This window comes from Salvia hispanica, chromosome 5 (assembly GCF_029641045.1).
Source record: "Salvia hispanica isolate PSC_SH4W2 chromosome 5, Shi_PSC_v1, whole genome shotgun sequence".
NCBI lineage: Eukaryota > Viridiplantae > Streptophyta > Magnoliopsida > Lamiales > Lamiaceae > Salvia > Salvia hispanica.
Genome location: NC_142696.1, coordinates 39464623 through 39483468, shown reverse-complemented (window position 1 = coordinate 39483468; position 18846 = coordinate 39464623). Strand labels below are relative to the sequence as shown.

General features: G+C 35.8%; 2 protein-coding genes and 1 long non-coding RNA gene across 4 annotated transcripts; 1 reads left to right on the top strand and 2 right to left on the bottom strand.

Annotated features, from left to right (window-relative positions):
* Nucleotides 1-3800: 3800 nt before the first annotated feature.
* Nucleotides 3801-5933, top strand: LOC125190352 (uncharacterized). 2 transcript variants are annotated; one of them, XM_048087632.2, is made up of 4 exons: nt 3801-4032; nt 4442-4530; nt 4645-4742; nt 5406-5933. In XM_048087632.2, exons 1-4 carry the CDS (start codon nt 4023-4025, stop codon nt 5485-5487), a joined length of 279 nt encoding a protein of 92 aa, XP_047943589.1. In that variant the 5' UTR covers nt 3801-4022; the 3' UTR covers nt 5488-5933. The 2 variants fall into 2 exon arrangements, with proteins under 2 accessions (XP_047943589.1, XP_088914657.1); XM_089058531.1 differs by lacking the exon at nt 3801-4032 and having other exon boundaries at nt 4408-4530.
* Nucleotides 5934-6386: 453 nt separating this feature from the next.
* Nucleotides 6387-9364, bottom strand: PAP10 (purple acid phosphatase 10). The gene is made up of 8 exons (XM_048088294.2): nt 8987-9364; nt 8492-8692; nt 8291-8402; nt 7860-8089; nt 7594-7732; nt 7212-7432; nt 6910-7031; nt 6387-6797 (listed from the first exon to the last, which is right to left on the bottom strand). Exons 1-8 carry the CDS (start codon nt 9167-9169, stop codon nt 6599-6601), a joined length of 1407 nt encoding a protein of 468 aa, XP_047944251.1. The 5' UTR covers nt 9170-9364; the 3' UTR covers nt 6387-6598.
* A 7327-nt stretch (nt 9365-16691) lies between these two features.
* On the bottom strand, nt 16692-18402 carry LOC148926826 (uncharacterized). The gene is made up of 3 exons (XR_016130334.1): nt 18279-18402; nt 18046-18117; nt 16692-17090 (listed from the first exon to the last, which is right to left on the bottom strand). It is a non-coding gene; the product is annotated as an uncharacterized LOC148926826 (long non-coding RNA).
* Between the last annotated feature and the right edge of the window lie 444 nt (nt 18403-18846).

Below are 18846 nucleotides of genomic sequence, written 5' to 3'. Positions count from 1 at the left end.
AAGGAGACGCTAGATCCAGGAAGAGCTGGAGACAATGGACTAGCGAAGGAAACGGAGGAAAGTGAGCAGACTTGAAGAGAAAAAAATGGCTAGACGAAGGAAGTCAATAGCTGAGGGCAACAAAGACTGTTCATACCTCGCTGGACCCACTTCAACGCCTATAAATAAAGGAGCATGCAGCACACGTCACATACATGATTTTGCTCTTAGCTCTCACACACACACACACTTGGGAAAAATGAGAATTCTTGATAGTTAAAGGTTTCTAGGGGTTCATCTTCGGCGAAAGTTAGTCGTAACACCGTCCCCGCGGAGGGCGAAGAAACTATCAGTTTACATTCAGCTTTTCGCACCTTTATTCCGTCGAACTTCATCGTTTTGGAAGTCGATTTGGTTGTTTGCTATTACCGTTGTCTATGCATTTAGTTTATGTCATGATGGTGTTTATCTTGCGTTGATTTACGTTAATTCTGTGTTTTAAGGTTTAATTTCGGAAGTTGACTGTTATTCTTTGTTTTGGATAATTCTGTGCTTGATCTGGGGAAGAGGTTGTGGATCTGTGTTGTTGTTGTTGATCGGTGGTTGTTTGGCGAATCTGTAGCTATGGGTATACTTTTGGTCGGAGTTTGGTTTCGGACTTTCGGATGCTTGGATCCGGAGTGGATTTAGCATCCGAAGTGTGGATCTAAACAGGGGAATCAAGTTTTGCATGGATTTCGAACTTTTTGCTCTCTTTCTATTTTACTTCATCTAGTAGTCGCAGATCTGCTTAGTTTTAAATTGTTCTTCGTTTAATTGCTTTAATTTCAGTCTGCTTCGTTTTCGATTCACGTTCCATCTCTGTTTCTACTGAAATTTTTATGCAAATTGATTGGAGAAGATGATGTCGCTGTTAGTTGGTACTTTAGTTAGTTGTTTTTCAGCTTTTCATCCGTACTTTACCTTTTCAGCCAATGGTCCCCACCGTCAGTTCATTTCCCAGGTCTAGGTAATTTAGAAAACAGTTTCTTAGATCTAGTGATAGTCTCGTTTTCCAGTTTACATGCATGATTTCTGTTCTGCCTAGATCTAGCTGTTAGCGTAGCAGATTTCAACTCCAAGTTTAGTTTAATTTCCTCAACCCAAAAATGCGTGGCAGCAGCCAACCCAAAAATAGTCCCGAATCCTTGAGCATGTTTACTTGCGCATTCATCTCTGTGGGATCGATCTCTACTTCCCTGTGCTAATTTTTAGTATACGTGGTTGAGGGTTTTGAAGCGATATTCTATGTGTCCAACAACCGAGATCTTCCAACGTTCCGTGAGTTCCTAGACCCTGTGATCTAGTGGATTCGCTGGACCTAGGAAACTTGTTATTCCTTTCTGTGCATGCAGTCTCTAAACTGAAAACAAGAGAAGAAATTTCAGCAGGCTTCAGTCACGTTACTGCTTAATAATGTAAAAAAGGAAGAAGATAATGCAGAACAAGTTAACTGGATTTTAATATTAATGTACAACAAAATGAAAAAAAAATTGTATAATGGATGTAATTAACCGAATAATGTATAGAATGGACTTAGTAATGAACTGAACTGGAATAATAATGTACAGTAAGTTGAGTCCTTGTGAACAATAATGTACAACTTCATGAATAATAATGTACGTTAGCAGTTTAATAATGCAAAGTTATTATGTTTAATGTACAAAATGTGTCTAATAATGAACTATACTCGAATAAGTGGTTGTAAACAATAATGTACAACTTCATTAACAATAATGTACCTTAACATAGTAAAAATGTAAAATTATTATGCATAAAATGTTGACAGTGGTAGGACTAATAAGACTAAGACAACGAATTGAATAATAAGACTAAACCGAAAAACAAGATACATCAAGATTTCCTCTTGCCCTTACGAAGCTCTTTCTCCTTCACCATCTCTTTAAGCATTGGACAGTTTCTAGGGTCGTGATGTTCCATCTCATCGCACGCCTCACACCGTCTAAGAGGCCTGGTAACCTCCTTTATAGTCGTTTCCATCTGGGAAATCAGACAACTCGCGGAGCTGCTAGCGTGACCCTTGGTCTTGACCACATTCGGAGGATGGACTAATAAGACTAAGACAACGGCCACTGTGAAAAAATCACAAAAAAAAATTCTCAGCAAACATATACAATTACAAAAGAGAAATCGTCCATTACTGAGTTAATAATAACCATTACACAGTACTATACGTACATTACCCTGGACGAATGACTTAAACTCGTTCACTTTGAAAACGGTTGTGGAACTCAATACGTACTACACCCTAGCTCCAAGGATTGCTAAACCCTTGGGGGATGAGCGAAGCGTAAGCCAAATAATCAAACACGACAAATCTGTGTTGAAACCATGAGATTGTAAATATGACCTTATTGCACGACAAATCTGTGTTGAAACCCTTGGGGGATAAAGAAACGTAAGCCAAATAATCAAACACGACAAAAACGCTGATAAAACCTTATTCCAATTAACGAAAACTCCACCAAAACGGTTTTCATGTAAACAAATCAGTTTAATAATCAACGTAGGGACTACTTAAATTACCTTCTTCCATTGTTGAAGAAAACGCAAAGGATGCACGACTCCTCCAATAAATTCGATTTGTACAAAGAGATCAAACCAAGGGAATTTTCGAAATAATTTATAGAACACCGGTGGTCTTCAATGGAGAATGTTAGGAGAATAAACGATGAAAGAGAAGAAGATTTGTGGAATCCTAGGAAATAACCGCTGCAATCTTTTGATGGAGAGAATTAAGCAACTTACAATAACCAACTCAAATGTTAATACCATTTAAGCCCTTTTCGATTTTTTTAATGATTAAAATTGAATTAATCAGGCTCTATTTTCGGCCATAGGATCTTGAAAATAGAGGGTCGAGATTGAGAAGGAAAAAGAATAAAAAATGGAAAAAGGATATGAATACATCCCTATGATTTTGTTGAATTATAAGCTGTGGTACTAGTAGTATGCATTTTGGTTCCATAGTACTCCCTCTGTTTCTTTATGAGAAAATTCTGTTAAGTTAGTTAAGTGGGAGAAAATAAAATAAGCAAAAATAAAATAAAATAGAAAAATGAAGAATTAATAAATATAATAGAGAAAAGACACTCCCTCTGTTTGGTATTAGGAGTTCCGAGTCCCAGTTTATAATTTTAGTCTGTCTGTTATTATGAATCTCGATTCACTTTTAATGTAAATGATTATAGACTCATATTTCACTAATTCATTTCACTCATATTTTATTTGTAAAACTAATATATAAAAATGATACGTCTTTACTCTTTTTTCTGTTCACCTTTCTTTATATTTCTTAAAATTCGTGTCAAACTCAAATATGACTCGACATAGACAAAAGGAGTAGAGAACCACAATTTTTCTTGCAAAGGACGGTTATTGTATGCATACACTAAAACATTGTTTAATACTCCAAGCACGAAAAAAATAGTAGATTACATTTTTATAATTAAAAACTTATATATATTGGTTTGATAATCAAAATTATACTTATTTCAAAATGATCAAGCATGTTTGAAGTAGTTGGTTTGTGACATATGCGTGCTCAATGCATGAATAGTTGAATACTACTAACATTTATATTTCTTCTGCTAGTAGGAATTAACTTGAATATTAGAAATATAATTTTGAAAAATTATATATTATTAAAATATTTATGAAACATTCATAACAGGAATTCGTAAATCAACACAAAAATTTGATTACTTATACTAGCAAAATAATTCTACTTTCAGAAACAAAAATATAAATGGTCAGAGACTCACAAACGACTAGGCCGCTAATAGCCATGCCCAATTATTAAAAATTAGCCTAAGATGAAAAAAAGCCCAATTCAAATTTCCGGTTAACCGGCGGTGATTTTGCCTATTTCACGAATTCATCTCCGACTATCCTCGCCTAGCTGAGAACTGAAAATCGAAAAAAGAGAAATAGAGAGTTTATCGACGAGGATTTCTCTCGGTGAAAATTCGTTATTTTCATCAATGAGTGCAGGTAGTAGAATTATCCCCAATTTTAGGGCTTACTTGTTTGGTAAATTGTTACCTCAGCTGTTTCTAAACATCATTGAATTATTTGTTTGTGTTGAATTAGCATATGATAAAATTATGATTGATGGTACCTAGTTTTCAACATTCATTTGTTGGTCCTCTCCCCGGAGTATATTTTTTCATTAAATTAGCTTTAGGTAGTTCGGATGATTTATTGGTCGATCCAATGCAAACAAACTGGAGTCAAATAGAAGCTTTCGTGCTTGTTCGGGATGTTCGTCTTGGTTTATAACTAGATTGTGATGTTTTTCCAGTAGTTTCATTACTAGATTTGATACCTCAAATGGTGACTGTTGACACTCTTTTAAAAATGTACAGTAGTTTGCCATTATTAATGATCTTTGTTGCCATAGGAGGTGCATTTGGTGGAAACAGAGGAGCAAGACCAGTGCCACCAGAAAAGGGTGTTTTCCCTTTGGATCATATGCATCTATGTGACCTGGTACGGCGTTTTGTAGGAGATTACCGAATCTCTATGCCGGTTATGATTGATTTTTTTTGTTAACCTAGGTTTATGCGTGGTTATTTGCTTAGTTTTTTATGTTGATTGATGCAGGAAAAGAAAGAGTACATTAACTGTTTGAAGAATGAGGGTCATAAATCTGATAAATGCAGACAGTTTTCCAAGAAGTACCTGGAGTGTCGTATGGAAAAGTAAGTGTGCCCGGTTCCTCTATCGTGCTCTGGCTTCCGTTATTAGTCGTTATATGATCATAGAGATATCATGATTGAGAGGATTTGTGATATGAAAACTTATCTTCATTTTCATCATTCATCCCTACAGATAGAGATCAGTAGAAGCTACCAGAAGTTGTAAAGTGTTGCATAATGAGAAATATATCTTGATAGAGAGAGGAGTTATGATCTAAGAACTTTCGTTTTCATTATTCATCCATAGGAGAGAAGAGAGACAACATTTAACTTAACTTATTCTGAGCTGGCTAACTAACTAGTAGCTCATGTGTAAATTTGTGGCGCGATCTAATTTAACATATCAGTTGAATTTGTATCTAATTTAACATATCAGTTGAATTTGTATCTAATTTAACATATCAGTTATGATCTATGAATTCTTGTTGCTACTGGTTTTGTAAGTGTTTTTGACATGTCATAGATGGTTAGAATGCCATGGCATATTATATAGCTCGTGGCATTATGTTCATTACAATAGGTTAGCTTATAGCTATGATTAAGATATGTATTCTCTTGGTTGTTTTCATGTTTCTTCTTGCTTTCAAATGGTACGCTTCTTCATTGTTTTTCGTTGGGGTGTACTCTGTATGGTTCTTTTAATTAACTAGCACTGTACTTATGCAGGAATTTGATGGCAAAGCAAGATATGTCAGAACTTGGATTTAGAAAAGGAGATGAATTGCAAGCTCCTCCTAGTGAAGATTAGGATGGACTGAGGTATAATGAAGACTGAAGACCACATTCTCGAAGTTTCTTCAACAAGAAAACATTCTTTTCGCCTTCATTTTTCAATGTATTGACCTCAGGGCCCATCAAGAAAAGGGAGGAGAGACTCTTCTCATGGGAGATATGTTGACGTTCATGGTCCAAACTCATATTTTAGTGACATATTTGTTATTATAAATATGTCATTGTATATGAGTTTGAATATGGATCTCGACCACCTCCTCTAAGACGACCAGACACCAGTATCAAGAAAATGTTAACTCTCAATATTTGACCCATGGACCATGGTACATCATATTTCAGGCTTTTGGCTTGTGATTCAGATTATTGGTGTGATTTTGGTGGGGATTAAGGAAACTATGTCATATCAAATGAGACTGTTGATTTTCAATGAAGAAAAGAGTAGTATTTACTCTATAGACTGTACCACGTTGTTAAGTTGTGCTTTTTGATTCATTTGAGTTGGAAAAAAGAGACTTAGGATTTAATTTTGATCTCACATCCTCATATGAGTAAGAAATAGCACAAACTAAGTCCGAATAATCTACTCCTACTGAATATTTTCAAAAAACCATAATTCAATTAATTAAAATACTGATACATACAAATTATCTTAAAAAATTGTACTAATACATTTAACTATCAAACAATTATTTTCAAAAAAGAATAATTCTATCAAAAAACTTTATGGACATGATCATATTTAATTTAACTGGTATCACTCAAATAGTAGAACATTTATAATAACCAAAACTTGAATCTAACACCAATGTGAAACTCAATAGTCAATACCAAAGGCATCCACCCTTACCAATGAATCGGTATTTGGCATACTATCCATCTCATAACACTAATGAAATGAAACATAACTCAACCATGTGACAAGCAAAGGACATATACTTCAAAGAGAAAATAATAAAAACACAAAATGTTACAACAGCTGCCATTTTTCCTCTCATTTAAATGTTGAAATTATTGTGGAAATACACATTCCCAATTCATAATTCCTAGCAAAATACAAAGAGATGTGAGAATTCCCACTTCTCATAGTCATGATAGAGAGAGAGGGTTGAATCCCAAATCCAAAAGTATTAAGCAGCAGTAGTAGTAGAATCATCAATCTGATGCCAGAATCTGTTGAAAAACCACAGGGAATCAGCTTCAACAGCATATCCATCTTGATTCCTATGCCAACTGTAGTAAGAGTGTGTCCTGTTCTTTATACTGAATGTCGCGTGTCCGAAGCTCGCCTCTCGATAAGCAGAGTACTTAGGCTGTGGCTCCGTCAAGCTGTAAACAACACCCAACACACTTATTCAATAACAGATGCAAAAAATTCTAAACTATGCTGCATCTCATATGTAAAATGATTGGTAAATGAGAAACACTATTGGAATCTTACTTGTTGGCGAGGCCCTCAATATTTCCACCGTCTCCGATGGTTATATACACCGGAGCAGACTGGTCACTGACCGGAGAGCAAAGGCCGTTGATAATATTGTAAGCAATGTTAGACACACGCTCCTGCATTAGTCACCAAAATGGAATAAATATTGATGCACTTCTCCAAAATGTCCAAAAATAGTCACTACTATGATTTACCAAGTTAAAAATTCAATGCAACAATTTTTATTTGGTAAAAATGTTTACAAGTACCTAGTGCGTCTATAATAGTTCAAAATGAGGAATGATATATATACATACCGAGCGCTCGTAAGCGTGGACATGGCCGGCAAAAACGACATCGACTTTGTATTTGACGAACCACGGCTCGTACATGACTCTCATGGTTTCACCTTCCATGTAGTGATATGTATTGCTATTGTACCATGGAGAATGCATCAGAACAATCAGCCACGGCGTTTCGGATCTATTCACTTTCGGTAGCTCATCCTCAAGCCATTGGTACTGAGGAGTGTATTTTCCTACACACACCAAAAACATATAAAAAATCAATCAAGAATTGGCTTGCATTTTTTATATAAAACACATATTTTCATTTTTTTCACTTTGTTAATATAAAGTGAAGAATTTTCATAGACATGATAATATTATATTCAACATTTTCCTTAGGCTGGGAATTTACCGTAGGCTGAGTATGAAGACAAAACAATGATATATGCAGAAGCCCTCTTGACGGAATACCAAAACGGAGCAGTGCTGTTCGATGCTTTGTAAGGGACGCGATAACGGTTGGTGTAAGGCTTAAACGGCTTCGTTTCACCCTGCAATAATACATCATAAACATTTTCATTTTACAACACAAGATTGGTAGAAATATAACAATAGCGGGTGGGGGGCTCGAGCACCCTCAACTACAAACTCTTCCTTAGTTAATATTCAGATACTTACAATTTCTGGAACAAAATCGATTTCGTGATTTCCAGCAGTCCAAATCCATGGCTGATACGCGACGCTTCTTTCTACAAACCTCGCCCACGTGTCCCATCTCACGTTGTCGTGAAACGGGTAGTTGTCGGCATAAGATAGATCGCCCACATACAACACGGTTTGTCCCTTGTTTGGATTTTTTTCATAATGTGCGAGTGTTATGTTGGAATCGTATGTCTGTCCAAGATCACCTGTCCAAAATATAACCTTAGTTATCTCCAATAAAAAATTAAATACTTTGTTGCATTTTAACTATTCCAATCAGTTTATGTAAATTGATCAAGCATGAGAGATGTAGAAATAAAAGACACTCCTAGTTTTCTAAATGGAAAATGAGACTTCGCTTATTAGATAGAGAAAGTAGTATAGCATGTAAAAAGATTGAGATGTACCTATGACGCCAAATGTATAGGGTACGTCAGGGCCCACTTTCGGCGGCGTGGTGAACCAGAACGTCCTCGCCGACGACCCGACTCCAACCTGGTAGTAGTACTTGGTGTCGTGCTAGCGAACAATATGTGTTAGTGTGATTTGCATACTATTGTAGTAGTAATTTATTTAAAAAATTGTGACACTGAAGTTGAGTGTTGTACCTGCAATTTCCTAATTGTGCAATGATGGATGTAGCCAGATGTGTAATTGTAGAATTTGTACTTGTTAAATTTTCCCTCTGCCTTATGCTTGTGACTGGTGTTCTCCGCCCAATATTGAACTACGCTTGAACCGGGCTCCTCTACGGTTACCCACGATACAATCACTGCTTCACCCACGTGATCCCCTTGCGTTATGTGCACCTGAAACCAAAAACATTAATAAAAAAATGAAAAATAAAAACAGAGTACTAGTACATTACAGAAATTTATTACTCTGGTTATCAAAGATTAGACTAAAAAAAAAACAGTACTTTCAGAATTTTATGCAGCAACTAATGCGATTGCCAAAATCAACCAAAAAAATGAGTATTTGCTTACCGCAGCAAAAAATTAAGTACTAGTAGTACTACTTAGGTGAAAAATGAAGAAAAGGAGTGAATAGATTGTGCAAGCCAAGATTTTTCCCAAAAATGGTGCAATATTAAAAAAAAAGACCTGTTGCGGCGCATTATAGCCGGGAGGCGCCTTGAACACGTCACTATCAAGCGGCATATCCACACTTTTCTGAGGGCTCCTCACGAAGCTACTCGTCATCCCTGCACTGCACAGAATCGCAGCATGTAGAACCGTAGCAGCAAACACCAACACCGCCACCGCCACCGCCATATGATGCCCCATTCTCTCTCTCCGTCTCTCACTCTTTCTATCTCTTTGAGTTTGAATAATATAGTAATGCTATATCAGCGGCCAAATATTATACTAGAAAATTCAACGGGTTTTGTGGGGTATATCCAAAGTTTGATTCTATGAAATTAAGTTTAGAGTCAACATATACACAGATTGATATCAACGGCTGAGGATTGAGATCTCTTGTGAGGGCCAATAACTATCCTATGCAGAGAACGCAATTTGTGAGTTAAAGAATGGTGTGGATTTATGTAGCAATAAATTTATCAAGACGTTGACCTTTTGGGCCATATATGGGAATATGCCTGTCTTTTGTTTTAGATTTCATTATAGATGATTGAATACTAATCTGAAATTTAGGATGACTACCAACAGAATCCCCTATATATATTGAGGATTATTCCCGTTGGGGTATGTTAATTAATGAGTTATTTAAATTTCTTTCTTTGGTTAGGGAAATAAATCTGTTGTCATTATAAATCTTTATTATATTCACTTGCAGTGTATGTACGTGTGTATTAACCCGAAAGAGAAAAATATTACCGTAGTAATGAATTTCGAATTAATTTGACATCTTTAATTAAAATAATATCCACCCTCTAAATGAGAATAAATGTGAAAAATAAATGTAATATATAGATTGGTACTCTCTCCGTCCGCGAATAGGAGTTCATTTTACATTTTAGTCCGTCCGCGAATAGGAGTCTCAGTTCACTTTTATGGTAATAGGATCACACCTTCCACCAACTCATACCCACTTTTTTTAATATTTCTTAAAACTCGTGTCGCTAAGAAATGAGACTTCTAATGGCGGACGAAGGGAGTACGTATTAATACAATAGATAAAGGAAATTGTTTGGTAGGTAGTAGAGTACAAGTTATTATTAATACAAAAGATATTGGTATTATTTAATTTAATTTAACTACATTTAGAATCGAGATGGGAATCGTTCAAATTTTATTGATTTTGTGAAATTGATAATTAATTATAAAATTCCATCTAAAAATAATAGAACGGCTTGCCAAATGTTGAAAGGTTGAAGAATTTCAATGCTTTTAAATCATCAGTATTCTGTCATGGAGTAATTATTTCTAAATGCACCAAGTTGCATCTTCCAATAGAATAACAATAGTATAAAAAAAAAGTATCAGATTATGGTCTCTAAATTTATGTTTATCGAACTAAAAAGAAGAAAGGGTGTTATATTGGGGATGAAGGAAATCTTATAATCATCCACAATCAATAATCTTATTTTTGAATCGTGAAAAAGAATTGCAAATAGTTCTTCAAAGCATATGTCAGTTGCGCATGTTTTAGAATTATCATAAGATGAAGAAATTGTACTAGAAATGTTATGTATCATGATCACGATTTAAAAATATTTGATGAAAAAATGTATAATTAATATGGTTGGTAAGGCTTCATCCTCAAATTAATAAGTGTATAATATTTATAAATCTAAAAAATGATTTAATTCACGAAACTTCAATTAAATTCCTCCCAATATTTACAAAATTTAATTTGACGTTTAGTTTTTGTACAAAATTGACATTGAAAATGTGAGGTATGAGAAGATATGTAAAATAAAATAAAATATACGGCTTCATATCAAGATATGTTGAGATAAGATTTTTTTTCTTTGTTGTGTGAGATAAAAAAATTTATATCAATTTGTATAGTTACATAAACATATATAGTTAAAGTTATAATTTTGGCAAAATTGAGGCGGACTCTAATTTTATACTATTAGGTTTTGAGTTAAGCTTAAATATAATACTCCCTTCGTTTTATAGTAGTAGAGTCATTTCATTTCTGCACTCTTTTTGGAAAATTATTATAAATAGACTGGTTATGTTTGATACGGTCGATAATTCATCTAGGGATGGAAATCCATGAACAAAAATGACATTTTTGTTTATAAATTTTCATCTCTAGATGAGTTATCACCGCTACCAAACATGCCACTCTGGACGTTGAAATTTAAGTCACGACTCATGAGTGTGTATATTACTCTGACATTGTAAACGATGGAATGCAAGCATGGCAAAAACTAATTAATGTTTAAAAAATTGGATCGATATTATAATATTGGTATATTTATCTCATTTTAAAGAAAGTCATTTTTCTGTAATATTCTTTTTTTTATATATATAATTATTGTCATTATTTTAAATTTTTATTACTATTATTTTTTTAAAAGTAAGTGTAAAAAGGCACCTCATTTATAAATGGAGTATATAACATTTTAAATTTTTAATAGGCGCATATTTATGTGTGCGGGTCCATTTTGCCTACATTAGAGCATCCGCAATGGTCGGCTAGCGACCGGCTAGCCGATTCGTCGCGCTGGCCGATCGGCTAGCCGAACCATTGCAATCGGCCAGCGCAAAATCGGCGAGCGGATCGGCGTGGGCTCGCCGATCGCTCGTCGCTGGCCGAAACGCTAGCCGATCGGCTAGCCGCCATTGTGGAGGCCCGATCGGCCAGCATCGGCCAGCGCCGATTTTCGATTTTTTTTTTTTTTTTAAATCATATATAAACGCGATTTTCGTTTCATTTTCATTTGCACCACTTGTTTTAACGAGTTTTCTCTCTCTCTAACTTTCTGTTCAAGAGCATCATCGAGCGATGGATCACGCGGGTGGTAGCGGTAGCGGTAGTGGTGGGGATCCTGAGGAGTACGAACGGAGGATGAACGAGGCTATGGAGGCCTACATGAACCGCGGGATGGAGCGGTACATGCGTATGGTGGAACAGCAGGCGATACCTCGCCCTCCTCCACCAGTTGTCCACCACCGAGCAGTGATTGATCGGGATCACGTAGCTGCACATCAGCGGCTGTACGAGGACTACTTTGCAGAGTACCCGCGGTTTCTCGCCAACATGTTCCGGCGGCGTTTCAGAATGCGCAGGGAGTTGTTTATGCGCATCGTTAGGGCATTGGAGCGTCAATATATGTGTTTCCGCTTCAGGCACGATGCGGCTGGCAGACCCGGCCACACCCCTATCCAAAAGTGCACGGCGGCAATCAGGCAGTTGGCCTACGGAGGCGCGGCAGACATGTGGGATGAGTACCTCCACATCGGTGAGTCGTCAGCCCTGAAATGTCTGAAGGAGTTCTGTGGGGGCGTGATCAGCATTTTCGGTGAGCAGTACCTTCGAAGCCCTACTCCCGAAGATTGTCAAAATTTGATGCAGATGCACGGGGAGAAGTATGGGTTCCCCGGGATGTTAGGCAGCATAGACTGTATGCATTGGGAGTGGAAGAACTGTCCGACTGCCTGGAAGGGGGCCTACACGACCGGCTACAAGTCAAAGAACCCCACGATAATCCTCGAGGCCGTAGCTGATTACCGGCTGTGGATCTGGCATGCGTATTTTGGGGTAGCCGGGTCCAACAACGACCTCAACGTCCTGAACTCGTCTCCCCTCTTCAACGAGAAGTGCCAGGGCGTCGGTCCAGCCGTCTCATTCGTGGCCAACGGCAACCGGCATGATATGGGCTACTACTTGGCGGATGGGATATACCCTCGGTGGCCGGTTTTTGTGAAGACGATCCGACAAACAAGTGATGAAAAGAAGGCCTACTTTGCGCAACGACAGGAGTCGGCGCGCAAGGACGTGGAGCGCGCATTTGGTGTGCTCCAGTCTCGATGGGCGGCAATCAAGGGCCCAACGCGTTTGTGGGATGTCGGATGCGTTTCCGAGATAATGTACGCCTGCATTATCCTGCACAACATGATCGTCGAAGACGAAGGCGTACAACTGACTAGTTGGGTCAGTGACGATGAAGCCGGTCCAAGCCACGGAACGGCCACCCCTAGTGTACGACAGGGGGTACCCCTCGATGAAGCCGGCCGACTCAAGGAATTTGCCAGCATGCGCCAAGTGGATGCTCATATTCAACTCCAAAAGGATATAATTGAAGAGTTGTGGGCACGGAGGACTGCACGACGATAGTTTTTTTTCTTTATTATGCATGTACTTTTTTTTTATCTATGTAACTTTTTAAAATGCAATTAATGAATTTTCCCGTACACGTGTCTAAATTTAATTCCGTATTTTAATCGTAATTTTAATTCCGTAAATGTAGTATATTTTGAATTGTTTTTATTGCGGTTGGCCTATGGCTGGCCTAAATCTGACGTGGCAGGTGGTTTTTTTAGTGTTGCTGACGTGGCAGAGGAGAGAATGGCTGGCCTATGGCTGGCCTATGCACCATTGCGGATGCTCTTATAGTACGAAATTTATGTGTTGACTATGGAAATAGAAAAAAACAAGCCAATAGCACTGGTCACACTCCTAAAGTCCTAAACCCTACAGCCGTTACATTCATATTTCTTTTTCCTTGCAATTCTTCTTGCTTTATGGCTTTATGCGTTAACTATTTTTGTGTGTCAGAGAAGGCGGGCCTGATTACAATAGTAAATTAACGAACATAAGTAATTCCTAGGCTATTATGCAATAATCAGATGCTAAATCCTATGGAGGAGGTATCTAAAGTATGAACTCCTCTAGAAAAAGGGGTAATGAAACAGAATATCCGAAGCAAAATTTCCTTCCCTATGCAAATGACTGAGTTAACTTTTTCTTTTATCTTGCCTTTCACTTTTCCACTTTGTTTTAACATGAATATAAATACTTCACCGACATTCTCACCAACCATAGATAATAACGAATCTTCCAAATGCATGAAATTACAAAAATTAAACCACAAATAATAAGGGGAAGGGTGTCATTTGAATCTCTACTCTCTATATCATGTATGTACCTTCTTTAAACTTTAAAGCATCATTATATCTCATCTTTTCCAATCTCTAATTTTCTATTTACATAAAGTTTGTATCTTTATTTTACACGAGTAGTATTAAAAGCGAATGGGAAATCGAAATGAGCACGGCTAGTGGACCATGCTAGCCTTCTTTTTTCCATTTGTAGGACCCAATAAAGCTTAATTTCTCCACAGCCTCTATTAGTGAAAATATTGGGACCAAATTCAATCCAACTATAGTATACAAAATCCAGCAAAATAATTTTTTATTGAGTTTCTTTTGATTTTTCTATATTCACTTTTTAGTCAACTTCCCAGCACTTTATGGCAGAAAGTGGACATATAGTACCTGAAATCATTATGAATAATCCAAAACTGTGATAATTATAAACTAGTGACTGAATAGTGTTAGATACCATCACAAAAGTATGGACTATGGATACAAGATATAATCCGTCTTTGGAGTATAATTTTTTTTTATCAGTAATACAGTCTCATGTAAAATTTTACCACTTTATGTCTTTCCTGAGATTCTGTTAATGTCAAAATTTCACACAGACCCTACCAGACCAAATTTTAAAGTGTTCACATTCATGTTCCATGCCTTTATTTCTCCATATCATTCAACTATACATCAATTTTGTATGATCTTCCTATTGAAAACTATGAAACTTTTTGTCCGCAATTTAATAATTTTTTGGTGGCTGAGATTAATGTATTTTTATTATTAGTTTTGATACATCATACATATATAATTAGAAATATATACTTATAAGACAGAGGAGTGATCAAGGTCTAACTAATTTTAAGTGTATAATTAGATAATAAATCTCAACCATACAATATGTCAATCCAAATGCTAAAAATAAAGGCAACAAACCTTTCATATTTAATTAACAAAAATAGAATAAGAGTATTATTGGAAACCAAATTTTATGGTGGAATCATTCAATCTCACCCAGAATTGCTAACGCAAAATCAAACTCGGCGACACCCTCCTCTGTTCCGCCACCGCTCGCAGCACCGGCAGACCTCCATGCCTATGCCTTCGCCTCCTCCTGCTCCTCTTCCGCCTCTTGCAACTTCATATCCCTCTCATCCATCACCGCCAGCCACTAAGACGTCTTCGACGCCGTCGATGTGGAGCGGCGTCGTAACAACAGTAGAACTCCTCTCTTCCTCGAGAAATTCCATCGCGTCAACAAGACGTAGCAAGACTCATGTTGATTTGTTGCAATCTTCATCGTTTACGCTTACGCTCAGCAATCTTCATTGTTAATTGCAAAATCTTCATTGCAAGAGCTGATTTCTCCATCTCACTTGTGGATTTCGCAATCTACTATATCTGTATATCATCTCAAAAGATGATTTCTCCATCGTCAATTGTCGATTTCAGGATCTACTAATTCAATATTTCATCACAAGAGTTGAATTCACCATCTCATGAATTGAATTATGAGATGATCGAAGATGGTGCACTTTAAGATAAAATTAGTTCACTTTACTTCACTAAAATATCAAACATCATATTTAATTCACTACAAACAACATTTCACTATAAATATTATATGCATCACTATATGCTCAATATACTTCACATGAATGAAAAAATATTAGACTATAAGACATGCAGAATTTACTTCACTATATACTCATTATACATTATAAAGCATGCATAATATGATTCATTATAAGCACAATATACATACATCACTTTATATGTGTTCGTTTTACTGCTTACAAGCCCAACATTATAATTGATATGCTTTATAGTGAAGTAAATATTGATTTTAGTGTATTGTTTTCAATATCAATGAAGTATATTGAGAGCACAGTGACGTATATTGTGCATATAGTGAAGTGTATTCTACATGCTTAGAGTGAAGTATACTCTAAGCATGTAATACTTCACTCTAAGCACATTTTACTTCACTGAAATTATAAAATAGTGCACTATAAGCATGCATCACAAAAACTTCACTCTAACCATGAAATACTTCACTCTGTGCACGTTTTACTTCACTGAAATGAAAAAACAGTGCACTATAAGCATGGATCACAAACACTTCACTCTAAGCATGAAATACTTCACTCTAAACACGTGTTTACTTCACTGAGATGAAAAAATAGTGCACTATAAGCATGCATCACAAACACTTCACTCTAATCATGAAATACTTCACTCTAAGCACGTTGTACTTCACTAAAATGAAAAAACAGAGCACTATAAGCATGCATCACAAACACTTCACTCTAACCATGAAATACTTCACTCTAAGTACGTTTTACTTCACTGAAATGAAAACAGAGCAATATAAGCATGGATCATAAACAGAGCAATATATGTGTTTGTTTCACTGCTTAGAAGTCTTTAGTTGACTTATTACATGTTTTGGTTCATTTATAGTGAATATATACTTACCGTGAAGTTGAAATACTATATATTGTAGTAACTCTAATGTAGAGTGATGTAATATTGCTTTATAGTTACAAACACGATCCTTAAAAAAATTTGGTAAACATTTGAATATTCTCTATAGGAAAGTAAATATGCTTTATAGTGAAGTAAATATTGATTATAGTGAACTGTTTTCCATATCACTGAAGTATATTGAGCGTGCAATTATATATATTGTGTATATAATGAAGTATATTATGCATATAGTGAAGTAAATAGGTACAACAATGAAGTAAATAGTAAACAAGATATTAAAATTAAATTAAGAACTGACTATTGAATTTAAATGAAGTTTTCTACAATAGTTTATGAACGTTTAAAGTTTACAATCATTTTTTCCACATCTATGTCCACGTTTTTCCCACATTCTTCATAATGCTTTGATGTTGTTGCCAAGTTCTTCAATGACTCATGGTTTGCTTCCGACAACATTAATGCGCTGCAATACTTTGCTCTTAGTCTTTGGAGTATTCCCTTACTTCTTGTAGATAATCCACATTTCCAATCTTGTTCCCACCTACTATAATAACATTCCATATGTCTCATCAAAAAAATTCCATAATCTTCTACATTTGATTTTGTTCTCCAAGGCATTTATAGCCTTTTTATGTTCACATCCTTTATTGATTTGCATTGCATGTGATAACCCATTTTTGTCGAATAATGACAAAAATTACATTCTCTGCAATACATTATCATGAATATCAGAGGTAGTTCACTGTAAAGAATATTCTAGTTCACTGTAAACCTAATAACATGCATAACAAACACTTCACTTTAACCATGGAATACCTCACTTTAAGCACAAATTACTTCACTGAGATGAAAAAACAGACCACTAATAATATGCATCACAAACACTTCACTCTAACCTTGAAATACTTCACTCAAAGCACATTTTACTTCACTAAAGTGATAAAACAGATCACTAATAACATGCATCACAAAAACTTCACTCGAACCATGAAATACTTCACTCTAAGCACGTTTTACTTCACAGAAATGAAAAAAACAGTGAGTTGAAAAAAATAGATCAATAATAATATGCATCACAAACACTTCACTTAACCATGAAATACTTAACCCAAAGCACATTTTACTTTACTGAGATGAAAAAACAGATCATTAATAACATGGATCACAAACACTTCACTCTAACCATGAAATACTTCACTCTAAGCACATTTTATTTCACTGAGATGAAAAAACAAATCTCTAACAACATGGATCACAAACACTTCACTCTAATCATGAAATACTTCACTTTAAGCACATTTTACTTCACTGAGTTAAAAAAATAGATCACTAATAACATGCATCACAAACACTTCACTCTAACCATGGAATACTTCACTCTAAGCACATTTTACTTCACTAAAATGAAAAAAACAGTGCACTATAAGCATGGATCACAAACACTTCACTCTAACCATGGAATACTTCACTTTAAGCACGTTTTACTTCACTAAGATGAAAAAACTGATCTCTAATAACATGGACCATGGAATACTTCACTCTAAGCACGTTTTTACTTCACTGAGATGAAAAATCAATATAGTTTACTTGTACACAACACCAATTCATTCACGTAGAATGAACCAAATCGAGAAATAGTTGAAGTGAAAATTACAACATACCTTCAGTTTTATCCTTTTTTCATTAATTTCTACAAAGTGAACCAATAATTCACTCCTTTTTTTCATTAGTTTCTGCAGAAACAGATTCAACAAATAGAAAACGAATGAATTTTTGAACCAGATTCAACAAATCAAGAACCTAATCCAGCAAATCGATAACAAATAACAAAATATACAAAAATTTGAAAACAAATCGAAAAACAAATTCAACAAATAAAAAAATTACAAATTACCTTTAGTTTTCCCCTCTTCTTCATGACTATCTTCCTTATTGTGGGAAAATATGAAAAATCGCCTAAACCCTAGCTATGGAATGAGGAAGAAAACGCAGAATTGAAGAGGAAATCCCATCGCATTGGAGAGAATTAGAGCGAGAATGAAATCTGGAAATGGGGAAGCAAATTGAACCCTATTTCATTTAAACCATTGAAAAGTCTATTATGCCCCCGCATTCTTATAGTGAACTGAATCATTCACATAGTGAACTAATTCTGCCTCAATTTTGAAAATCACATGACTAAATACTAGCTCTTGATTTTTTAATCTTGTGATTGAGATTTATTCTCTAGTTATACACTTAATGGAGACTTGCTCCATATCACTATTAATATGAGACATGTACTTCAAGAAAATTGGGGTGAGACAGTCGGTGAGTGTATGCTAAAAATGTTAATTAAGTGGCGTGGTTCAGGGAGTTCACGTAGGGGAAACGCACTTAGAATATATTGACCGGTCGAGTTTAATACACGGAGTAGTATTTTTGTAACAAAAGATTTAAAAGTTATTATAAAAGCAGTTAAA